The 13,003-nt window shown below is 38.9% G+C and overlaps 1 protein-coding gene across 1 annotated transcript in view; it reads right to left on the reverse strand.

Annotated features, from left to right (window-relative positions):
* Positions 1 to 6,408: 6,408 nt before the first annotated feature.
* The window catches only part of LOC108779417 (odorant receptor 13a), a 13,186-nt gene continuing 6,591 nt past the window's right edge, over positions 6,409 to 13,003 (reverse strand). Inside the window, exons 2-6 of the mRNA XM_018546849.1 lie at positions 9,643 to 9,901; positions 9,004 to 9,126; positions 7,040 to 7,130; positions 6,726 to 6,862; positions 6,409 to 6,550 (exon numbers count right to left, since the gene is read on the reverse strand). Of these exons, the coding sequence (XP_018402351.1) occupies positions 6,409 to 6,550; positions 6,726 to 6,862; positions 7,040 to 7,130; positions 9,004 to 9,126; positions 9,643 to 9,901 (752 nt within the window). The remainder of the gene's footprint in view (positions 6,551 to 6,725; positions 6,863 to 7,039; positions 7,131 to 9,003; positions 9,127 to 9,642; positions 9,902 to 13,003) is intronic.

The following is a 13,003-nucleotide window of genomic DNA, read 5'->3' on the forward strand; positions in this document are numbered from 1 at the left end:
TGACGAATTTCGTCATCGAGATTGTCGTGCAACGTGGTATGATTAACTGTCACGTTAGACATGTTTGAAGACGAACTCGTCTGAATCGGACCAGACATGATCCAGCCGAAAATGGAATTCTGTGCTGTTGGCTGATTAGAGGAACCTGAGCACAGGCCCGGTAACAGAACAGCACCGTATAGATCAGCGCCGATGATCATTTCGATCGGATCGGCACTTGAGGGCTGCGGATCAGCCCATGGCAGGCCGCTTAAATGAGCGAGAGAGATTTGGTATGCTATTTTAGGCGGCGTGTATTTAGTCAGAGAGCGCATTATAATTGCGGTCGTTGAGTATGACGGACCCTTGCCGGTCTTAGATGATACCGAAATAAGAGCAGCATGTCGTGCGACGGATTGCGTTTCACCGATTCCGGTAACCGAGACAGCAACGCGTGTTCACGATAACCGTAGCCGTTGAGCGAGATTTTCACTAATTAAACTAGTGACAGATCCTTGATCTAACATTGCGCGTATGACATCTGTGCGACCAGACGAAGAACTCACCTGAATCAGCGCGGTAGCTAATAGAACACGAGATTTGTCAAATGTTGTTTTCGTAATTAAATGTGAAACGACGTTGTTTTCATTTGACGTATTCGTTTCGTTGGATTCAAGGGTCGCGCTTGATGTCGTCGCTTCGTGAAGCATCGTATGATGCCTTTGTTGGCATTGACGACAGTTATGTTTACTCGGACATGTGTTCGCGAAATGTCGAGCGCTTAAACAGTTGAGACATCGTTTAAATTTGACAATAAGATCGTGACGCTCGTTAATCTGTTTCATCTTGAAATCAGGACATACTGACAAGAAATGATCTTGTTTACAAAGCGGACAATGAGCTCCGGTAGCGGTCGTCGTGTGACTTTGCACGGACGACTTGCTCGGTTTTGTTTTGACCGTACTGGTCGTTGGAATATTCTCGAATACGCTCGAATTCGCGATGCGAGAAAGTTATGAAGATCCGGATACGACGGATATTCCGTTTTATTGCCTAAATGTAATTCCCATGCTTTACGCGTGGCTTTATTTAATTTTTGCACGACTAGATAGACGAGCAAATCGTCCCACCACTCAACTGGACGCCCGAGATTTTTTAACGCTTGAATTGACATATTAGCTTTATCTCGAAGGGACATAAGATCCTGCGCAGAATCGGTATTAACGGCCGGTAGCGTATGAAGCGTATGAATATGTTCCGACACTAATCGACGTTTATCATCGTAACGCGCGAGCAGTACATTCCACGCGATTTTAAAATTAGCTTCGGTCAAAGGGAGATTACGCAACGCGTCGCGTGCTTCGTCCTTTAAACATGAATAAAGGTATTGCAAGCGCGTAACATTCGACAACTCGGCATGATCGATAATCATGGAGCGGAATTGATCGCGAAACGTTTCCCATTCCCGTAAATCGCCGGAGAATTTCGGCAAATTAATGCGCGGTAATGTAAGAGATTTTTCGGATTTCTGTGATTGACTCACGGATAACCCTGGACTTGATGGCGCTTGATCTGCTTCGAGAGAGGCGAGGGCGTCGGAGATGTAGTCCGATGCTGCGAGGTAGGCGTCCTCCAATTCGATGTAGACATCCTCTTTGAAGTATTTCTCGGTATCCTTTTGTTCCTTGGTGGCGACTTTGAGCAGTTGTACGTGCAGGAGCTCGCATCGAGCGTAAGTCTCCTTGAGAATTTGAAGGCGATTCCGAACTATGCCGTACGTGTGATTTGCACGGCCGATCTTCTTAAAGTTTTCCAATGCGCGTGTGACAGAGCGCATAGCTAATCGCTGCTGCGATAGTAATTCTTCCATTATGATTTTGAGAGGTTTCCGTAACTTGGTATGCTCGAAACGGAAATCTTGCGATGTGCCACGTCACTTACGTTCACGAAAGTGAACGAAGAGTCACAATGTCCCTTGTTGTTTATCCGTCACGAATCCGGCTCGAAGGACCAGAGTGTTCGTTGTTGTGTGAATCGCTGCTTCGATCTCGACTGAGATCTCGAATGACGGAATGGATTGGTGGACTGGAAGGTTGAGACCACTGAGCACTCCTCTTTTAACTTGTTGTATGCAAGCTTTATTCCCAAGTAAACGAAGTGTTATTCGCGTGGCACGGCGAGAGAGACGATTAACTGCTGTTAATACGCCGAGACTCATACACGACGGTAGCCGTGATGAGACGTACAAAAGTAACGAGTCGCGGTAGCGAACCCGTAGAAAGAAAGCTGCTGCTTTCAACGAGGAATTGAGAGCACGACTTGAAACGGCAAGTACTGATTTGTGTCTGAGGGGAGAATCGCGCTGCGCGATTAGCGCGACGAATCGACAGGACGACAGCGACATCGGTATCCAAATATGCGGCTAAATTGTAGTAATGATATTCGCAAGACGGCGCGGTGAGTGCGACGAAAGATTCACGGACAGAATCGATGGATGGCGCAATCGATCCTTTATTCGGCTTTTGTAGCGCGAAACTTATCCTATTCCGGAACACATTATATAACCAATATTGGCATTACATTGGGAAACATTGGCCAATATATAATATAACCAACATTTAGCCAATGTTAGCCAATATTTAGCCAATGTTCTGTGCTACTAGGATGAATTAGATGCCTTTCGCGGTGGCGATGTCGGCGTCGGAGGTCGCGGCGGAAATATTGGTGGAGGAACCGATGTTTCTTCCTGCCAATGTTGGGCCGAGTCAAACGTACCGCCCTCGTAAAAAGCCTTATCCAGGCGACGTAGCTGCATGCGGCGCCCTGATCTTCTACCTCTCGCTCTTTTTACCATGAATTGCCAAAATTATAATTTTTGTACGATTTTAATTAATCTAAAGATCATTTTTCCTCCGGTCGTTCCCCCTTGAGCGCCAGTGGAATGATCCGAAAGAATGTTTAGTACGCGATAATTAGATATGCCAGACGCTTCTTTATCAAGCTGGCCGAAAGAGCGAACAAAATAGAGATATTCTTGTGGTAGTCATGAATCTATAAAGCGCTTCTTTCCAAGCGCCGAATAGTTACCTTCTAGAGTGCTCTTGGAGGTTCGGCTACTTCAAGAGAGAAAGTTAGTCTAAAATCTCGTCGAAATTGTCACGTTTATAAACTATTGAAGGGGTGACATCTCGTGGTGAGAGGGTGTTATTTTTACGTGTGTTAGTCGTCTGTGAGAATTTTTCTCGAATGTTCTTTTTATCCCGAAATCTACATTTTCCCCCTTAAAATGAATTTTAATCGAATTTTTAATGCAGCCATCTTTTAGGACGGCCTGTTTATAGTTACGGTACTTAAAAGTAGGCACTCACGGGCGCGCGTACTGCATCGCAGCGAATAAAGCAACGCGGTGTTTTTATACATAGGATTATACAGTTGTATCCCACGTTCGGTCGCTCGAACGCTTCTTCTCTGAGTTAGCAAATTCTAATATTTACTTAGGCTCTTTAATTGTAAGTATGATGAAGTATGGCAAAATTCACGAACTTCAATTCGCTGTTTTATTTAAAATAGCTGCTGGGCGGTAGTAGCATCGAGCATTCGCGAAATGAAAATGTAGTAGGGCCGCAGATGCATTTACTCTACCCGATCGTCATGATGGTTGCTTTTTAATCATGTTTTTAATTGAATTATCCTATAAATTAATTGGCGCATGTACAGTGTACGCGTCGTTCAATTTTAGCCGCTTCTCGTAGCATGTCGTATAATATTTATTATATTGTATCATAGCATTTAATGTAGCGTTCGCTTTGTATATACTATAGGCTAGGCACAAGTGACGTAAAGTCGCGTGTACCATATGTCGCGCAGCTGACGTTACAATAAGGCTCAATAAAAATAAATAATAATCAAAGAGGGCTACGAGCCTGACAAAGTTGATGTTTAATTTTTGTTTTTGTTTATTATTTAATACAATTTTCTATTCAAGTTGCAAAGAAAAATTAAATAATTCAATCGAGAATAACTTTATGATGCAGACGTGAATCGACTAATGTTCTATGGGGTTATGATGACAGATGCCCAAGTTTATTGTATGACGTTTATGATCTTATTTCGACCACCACTTACCGCTAAAGTTATCTATAGGAAAACGGCGGAAGCAAAGTTCTACACCAATAGTATAAGAAATTTTCTTGCCAATATCGGTGTATTATATCTTATGACATATAACCATATAAGTATTTTTGATCTATTATACTTATATAGTTATAGCTCGTAAGTTTATCATTTCAAAATTTGTATAATAGATTTTTGGTCTATTATACTTATATAGTTATATCTCATAAGTTTATTATTTCAAAATTTGCAGATATAATACACCGATAATGGCAATAAAATTTCTTATAATGATAGTAACGAGAAGTGAAATACCATCGGTACTAAAAATGCGTAAAATTACTGTATACCATATGTAACTTTTAATGTACGGTAGGTATAATTGTTTTGAAAGGTATGTATGTGCAATAAAATAAAGTAAAATGTAAATAAAGTTTTGTTAAAGGTATTATGTACATTATTATCATATTTTATGATACTACAACCTCTGTAACGAAAATTTTGATCATAACTGATGACACATTTGTATTATGTTTAATACATATTCATCATATTTTAGGAATAAATAGAAATATCTTGAAAGACTGCGCACATAGACTGCTTCATAGGATAATTTTCCTTTTAATGCTGTTTCTGTAGATAGTAGATATATACAGTTAAATAAAACTGTAAAAAACCTATTCACTTTTAAAGTAAAGAAAAATTCTTTTAGAACCGAATCCGTTAATCTGTTAAATACCGTGATTTTTTATTTTATTTTTCTTATAAATGCTCTAATCGCGCGCCAAAAATATTTAAATATAATATAACTTTACCGTCGTGTAGTTGTTGTCACTTCTGACTCATGAGTCGTCATGAAAAAGGAGATAAGGGCAAATCTATTGCTTGTGATTGTTGTCATCGATAAAAGCTTTTGAGCTGTAGCAAGTCTCGCTCAATGCATAGAACAAAGGACAGTGAAGTAAGAAAACGACGTACGGACAACCTTAAAAAAATGATGTGTCAATCTTTACGGTAATATACATAGACTTAAAAAACCATAGACCGAGGGTAAGCTGCTACTATAGACAAGGGGGATGTGATAACCAACAGGAGAAATATCGGACGAAGTCGGATAACTTCGGTTAGATTCGGAAACATTCGGCACATAATGAACATAACATTTTTGTTGAATTGAAAATCGCTGAGATTCATATACTCTTTTCCGTAACCTCGAACATACCCGAGCCGATCTACGGAAATAGCCGAGTTCGTCCGCTGTTTCCACTTACCCCGTTTATTATTACCCCGCAGGCTTACGCTCGGTCTATGTTTTCTTATATCTATGGTAATATACTAATATATTAGAACTCGTTTTTGAAGAAGTTAGCTTACTGCAGCAAAGTTTGCTAAGTTCAAGGCATACAGTTTGCCTGCAGTTATCTTGATTGGCGCATAACTCCTCATCAGCATAATGCTAATCACTTTTCTCGCTCTCAGCGAAGATTGATACCATCTCCCGTTGGTTCTAAAATATCGATGTGTTGTCAGAAAGTAGTGCGGGGACATCGCCGGTGCGGGTACTGTGCGATCGTGAGGTTCACGGGGATCGCGTCGTGCGAAACGTAAACGTGACCACGTTCCCCATTTACGATTATTGTATATCGTTTGCGAGAGGCGGGGAATTTCTACCGTTAATCTTCCGATATTGCAAAACGTGCAAGAAACGTGCGTGCAAGTGCTCCGAATAACTCTATTGTTTCTAAAATGGAAGACTACGAGCGCGCGGAACGCGAACTGTTAGAACAGTGCGGTCGCGTAGCTACATTGGGCGAGTGTCTCGCGTGGTTGGAGAGATGCAAAGAGTGCATCGAGAGCCTAGAGTGTTGCGCCAAGCGTCCGCGTCTCACCGTCGGGCACAGACAAACCGCGGTGGCGAGGATCGCGCGACTCGAGGGTGCGCGAACAGTGGTGGAACGTAGATTCATGCACGTAGGCCATGGCGTGAGTGAGGACGATAGATCTCTCGTATGGCGCGAGATCGACGCCGCTTTCGCCAATCGCGTTATGACCGGTGCGGTTATAAACTCCAGACACATCGAGCCGCGACAATTCCTAGAAGACGCCGAAAGTGTCGTGGTAGAGCGTGTGCGGAGCGCTATAAACACACATGGGAGCGTCAAAGTGAACACCGCCTTCAACGGCGAGTTCGTCGCGGGAGTTCGTCCGCTGTTTCCACTTACCCCGTTTATTATTACCCCGCAGGCTTACGCTCGGTCTATGTTTTCTTATATCTATGGTAATATACTAATATATTAGAACTCGTTTTTGAAGAAGTTAGCTTACTGCAGCAAAGTTTGCTAAGTTCAAGGCATACAGTTTGCCTGCAGTTATCTTGATTGGCGCATAACTCCTCATCAGCATAATGCTAATCACTTTTCTCGCTCTCAGCGAAGATTGATACCATCTCCCGTTGGTTCTAAAATATCGATGTGTTGTCAGACTATTTTTATTTAATTATTTTTGGTAAATTTATAAAGCGATTCCATAAGTCGAATATGTCAATATCTGAACAGCGTGTTATCAGTTAATTGTTTTTAGAAATTATCAATACTGAGAACTTAATTAAAATGCTTCCATTGCAAAGTACTTACGTAAACGCAAAAATTTTGTCAGTATAATCTGATAGTTGTTGACCCGGCCAGCTTTCAAGGAAAAGTACGGATAATAGAGTTACCGTGAACGATACATATCGTAAGGCTTCATTTGGATCATTCAACTTTACTACTGCCTAATTCATAAACATAAATTTATTTTGTTATATACTCACATGCATATGATTACAAGTTGTTTAAAATAAAAATATTTTCAAATTTTTTAAACATAATAATCAGACATTATAAAAAAGACGGAGATTTTAATGGAAGTAAAGCTTATCAGTAATGATAATAATCATAGTTGGACTGACCTGGAATATTGTGAACGTCATACCCATCATATTGAAACCTAGTTGAAAAAAATACGATGTCGTATTCGCAATCTCGATACGTCTAGCATATCTTCATGACCCAGAAAAATAAATAAAGTTAATAATAAAAGGATATATATATGTGCTAAAGTATAAAAAACCCCGCACCATTCTTACGAGATGTCTTTCTGCGAATTTGATTAATTTTTGGATATATTGCAGCTTTCTCCATTCTGAACAAATGTCTTAATAGGCATAACTTTGTTTTTGATCATATGAGCCATTTCCGCGCTACAAGCCTTAAAAGGTCCAGATTAGGTCGAATGTACGTGAGTGTGTTCAACAGAAGTAACGACTATTCTTTACTTCCATAGTATTTAATGACTCCAAATCCTTTCTGGCGTACGTTGGTGACGACTATATACTTGAATATTACTTGAACATATTAAATCTGAATCTTTCAAGGTTTTTGCGCGGAAACGGCTCATAGGATCAAGTTGTGCCTATTAAGACATTTTGTTCAGAATGAAAAGAACTACAACATATCCAAAAATTATCCAAATTCGCAGAAAGACATTTTCTTATAAGTGTAACGACCTAACTTTCGTATGCGCGGAGGTAGCTCGTCGGTTAAATCGTATCCCTAGATACGAAAGAGGTTCGAACGGAGGAGAATGCAGGTGGAGCAATACTCTCGGACACGGTGTTAGGGTAACTAAATCAGCTTTTATTAGTCGTCGTTAGTTTTGAATGTACATGTATTTTTAATTTACAGTTTGCAAGAACGCTACGAGACGCGTGGTGGAAAGAAAGAAAGAAAGAAAGAAAGAAAGAAAGAAAGTGAGAAAAGTAAGAAAGAAATGGCGAAAGAACTATTGTACGCTTACGGTGATAGCGGCCGGTAACAAAAAAAACCCGGCGTGCCGTGCAAGGCACGTCGTGCGGAGCGTCGGTGTGTGTGTGTGTGTGTGCGTGCGTGTACGCCGGTGTGTGTTGTGCGCTATGCGAGAAGGCTTATCGCGGCCGATCAGCTGTGTCGCTATTTATAGCCGGACGAGTACGGCAGGCTGTCAGCGATATTTACGCGGTGTTTCGGCGTGAGTTAACGACGACCAGCGGCCGGGAACTCCCGGCGGAGGTGAAGAACTCTTCACCCCCGGTCGAATGCTGGTCAGTCGTGATGCAGTGAGATGCAATGTTTGCCGTTTACGACTGTCGAGAACTCTCGACAGAGGCAGAGTACTCTCTGCCCCTTTTTCTCGTCGTTCGGTTCCTTGTGGCTCTTGCTCACCAGCTGAGAACTCTCAGCGGAGCCGGAGAACTCTCCAACCCGTTTGTTTTGAGGCTCGCAAGATTCCTAGGAAGTCGGAGATTTGTCGGGATTCGGATCAGGAGCAGGAATGGTATCTCTTCGCTCTCGCTCGCGAGTTTTAAGGCTTTCCAAAAAGCCTGGTTCGCGCGGCTTCGCGTTCTCTCGGTTTTTCCCGCCGCTCAGTACTTGCGGTGTGCGTGATTCCGGGCGGTGGGGGTTCGTAAGAGCCGATTTGTGTTCGGCGGTGCTCGGCGCGTTGCGACCGTTACTGCCACCGTGTACCTGTGAATTATGCTTTTATTTTTATCGGGCGCTTACGCGCCCTCATCGCTGCATCGCATTGGCGGTGCAGCGGCGTCCAGCCGAGTGTTCTGGTTAGGACGATGGGTGCATCGTTACATAAGAATGGTGCGGGGTCTTTTCAAATAATAAATTCGAGCATTAGTTAATTTAAAAAAACGTTTAAGTGTTAAATAAAATCAATAATGCAAGCAGATAAAAACTGAGTAAAATTTATATATACACGTTCAATTTATTACACACGTAAAAAAAAGCAAAACTATCAAACATCGTGATTTTCATTAAAAAATACTTAATACACAACGAATTACTGGCAAGAAAAGTGATAATGTAATTATTCAGAGATACTAACTCTATTATGTGATTGTGTATGATGACACAATCCTTAATATATCCGTACATTATAGACTCTTCTTTACTTGTATACAAATTTATATTTAAAGTATCTTCTTCAACAATCCGTGCTAGTCGATATCTAAAATATGCTCATTGATAAATGTATCTTAAACATAGATTGAGTCCAAGGCTATTGAAATTGAATAGATGTAGATGAATAATTAATATTAAAATTTAATACCGCCGCTGATTTAATATTTCTATACCTTCTCCGACTACGTATTATCATTCTATTTCCACGACGTAATGTATGGATGAATTTGGGTAACACGCATTAATAAAACACTCGATAATCAATGACAAATATTTATTCCGCACTCTTTCTCTCTCGCTCAATAATAATCGATTATTTGACAAAAATGTATGTATTATATATATATATATATTTCTATATTATATATATATTTCTATGTATCAATGATTGAATAAAATGTGTAAAAAACATGTGATAGTATGAAATGTCCAATATGAGATGAGATTACCACCGATCAGATTTCTCGCAAGGAACATGTAGATGTGAGTATAACAAATACACAAGATTGTTTTAAATGAAAATGCTGTTCAGTCTTACAAAGTGTCATTACTGTGGAGTTACCCTAAGATCTCGCACATTCCACATTCATGTTGAACGTGAAACACCAACATCGAGTCGATCGCCACGACGATCGTGACGAATCCGAGGGTGCCGATGTATGAATGCACCAATAACGGGTAGTAATACTTTTCGGAATCTATAAAGTATTCTGTGCGAAACATCAAGGGTCTATCGGAAATGTTGTACAACCCCATGTAGCTGACTGTATTTAGTATCACCGGTACAATCAGAAAGGGAGTCATTGAACCATATAGAGAAACTATAAATTATATATCAATCAAAAATTACACATTCTTACGGTTTTCTTAACTTTGCAGCTCAGAAAATATAGTTCAGAATACACACGAAACATTTTAATTTCGTTTGGAAAGTATTTATATAAACTTTAATTCAGAATTTTTTATAATTTAATATACAGGATGTTTGACAAATAATGAAAAATTTTGTAGCATAGGTGTAGAATGGACTAAACTGAGAAGAAAAGTTTACAATCTCTATACCTCTACAGTTTTACAATTTTCGCAATAGTTAACGAGATATTAATTTATAAAAATATCCAATTTGCCCGGCCCACCTGCAAGCGCGCAGCTAAATACAACCGCCCACACTGAGAGAAAAGTATATCGTATTTATGACTATAATTATACAATAAAATAATTATGGTTAACAGCATCATTTTTATAATTATTATTGCTATAATGTTAGTAACAATGACCTTATATGTATAGTTCTATCAAACGATACAAAAATTGTACTATAAATTATGATAATTTCAAATATTAATATAGTAAAGTATGGAAATATGGATGATGAATAAAATAATCATTTTTATATAGTAACTGCAATCATAATTACAATAAATATAACCATTTTTTCAATATTCGCTTACTATTTACATGTGGTAACGATAACTAAAAAATATATTATGGTTATTATGATCATAATTTAGTGTTTAGGTTACTGTAATATAGTCAGGGAATGGAAGTAACTCGTTACTTGTAACGAAGTTACAGTTACAAGTTACTTTTTTGGTAACTTTACTGGTAACTGCGTTACTTTCTTTTTTTGGTAACTGTAACGGTAACGAGTTACATTTTTTGGGTAACGGTAACGAAATTTACAGTTACTTTTGTCGTTACTTTGCACACGATTGAAGACGGTTCGATTGAATACATGCTATTTATAGCGCTTATCAATAAGACTTGAAAGCCCTTAGACATTCGGCCGTTATGATTCAGTAATTATTTTACACTTCTATCTTCTATGTAATACATAGGACATACAAATATTTCAGTTTGCTGAATATTTTACAGATTTTAGACTTACAAAATTGTGTTTAAAAAAAATTAAAAAAAAAATTAAATAATAGTTAAATGAGAAGGGCTACGAACCCAAAAGCGAAACAGTTTAAAAGACGATGACAATAAGTGTCGAAACGTCGTTTGTTTTTATCGTGTTTTATCCATTTTATTGTTCTAATATATATTTATACATTTAATTACATTGTCATCGTCGTTCTTATCGGAAATAAACTGTTTCATTTTTGGCTCGTAACTCTTCTCATTTTACTTTTATTTAATTTATTATTTGAGCCATTCTACATTGTTTTTTTTTTTAATAAAACTATATATTTGTCAGTATTACATATAATAAAAAAAAATGCAAAAGTACATTTTTAAATTGATTTTAAAAAAGTAACGGAAAAGTAACGAAAAGTTATTTTTTAAGTAACGGTAACTGTAACGAGTTACTTTTAAAAAACGATAACTGTAACTAGTTACATTTTTTACTCGGTAACGAGTAACTGTAACTAGTTACTTTTAAAAAGTAACTTTCCATTCCCTGAATATAGTCATATAGTCAAAATAATTGTAGGTGTACAACTTTGCTTCCGCCGTTTTCCTATAGATGGCTTTAGCGGTAAGTAGTGGTCGAAATAAATAGATCATAAAATAAACTTGGGCATATGTCAACATAACCCCATAGAAACATTAGTCGATTCACGTCTGCATCATAAAGTTATTCTCGATTGAAAATGTTAGTTTACGAGCCAAATTCTCGTTATTTGAGGGAGGTTTTAATTTTCTGCTTCAGTATGAAGAAATCTGCGGTTGAGGCTCATTGAATGCTCTCAAATACTTATGGTGAGGCTGCTATTAGTGAAAGAACGTGTCGTGAGTTCACGGCTCCAAGGTCAACGGCTCCGTGTTTGGTGGGACCAGCTCGGCGTAGTGTGTTATGAGCTGTTAAAACCGACTGAAACAACCACAGGCGATCGGTATCGAACGCAATTGATGCGTTTGAGCCGAGCATTGAAAGACAAACGGCCGCAATACAACGAGAGACACGATAAAGTGATTTTGCAGCAAGTGACAATGCTCGACCCCAGTTGCGAAAGTACAAGTTCAAGACATACTTGGAAACGTTGAAATGGAAAGTCCTATCCCACCCACCGTATTCTTCAGACGTTGCTCTCTCTTAGCGGTTTCTCTTGGCTGCACCAGTGTAGAGTGATTGCACCAGTTCATCTTTTTTCCTTTTCCTTTCTTCTGGAGAGAAAAGGAAGAAAGATGAACTAGTGCAAAAATTCAACAATAAAGAACAGACTTACTGTCTGAGTGTTGTACTGGTGCAGCAAAGAGAAAACGCTATCTGACTATCGCTTGTTTCGATCAATGGCACACGGCCTGGCTGACCAGCACTTCCGGTCTTATGAAGAAGTAAAAAATTGGATCGATTCGTGGATCGCGTCAAAAGATGATCAGTTTTTTCGACGTGGGATTCGTACGCTGCCCGAAAGATAGGAGAAAGTAGTGGCCAGCGATGGATAATACTTTGAATCTTAAATAACCAGTTTTTTACAATATAGCCTCGAATTTCGGAAAAAAACGGCGGAAGTAAAGTTGTACACCATTATAAATTTATGATTGTTCCAAAAAATAACTATAAATTTTATATATATATATATATATATATATATATTATACAGGATGTTCCAGTAACTCTGTTACAAGGCAATATCTCTGTTACCGTTAATGATACGCGAAAATGTCTAAGGAAGAAATTGTTTGGTTCGGAGGGAAACATGTATTGGTCACCTTGTTTCTTTTCTAGGTGGAGGCGCTAAGAAGATCTGAAAAAACACATAGTTGCTTTAAAAAAAATATGTATACAAAATGGATAATTTTTTAAATACGCAACTATGTGTTTTCTTTACACCATTTGATTTATCTCATTATTCTGTACACAAAAGTATTAAGGTACGTTAATCAAAAAGTCAACAGTTTACGAGTTATCAGGAGACGCGGTAGCGTCTCCGGCCATGTTCAAAAACTTTGAGACGCTACAAGTCTCTTATTCC

This window comes from Cyphomyrmex costatus, unplaced genomic scaffold (assembly GCF_001594065.2).
Source record: "Cyphomyrmex costatus isolate MS0001 unplaced genomic scaffold, Ccosl1.0 scaffold593, whole genome shotgun sequence".
NCBI lineage: Eukaryota > Metazoa > Arthropoda > Insecta > Hymenoptera > Formicidae > Cyphomyrmex > Cyphomyrmex costatus.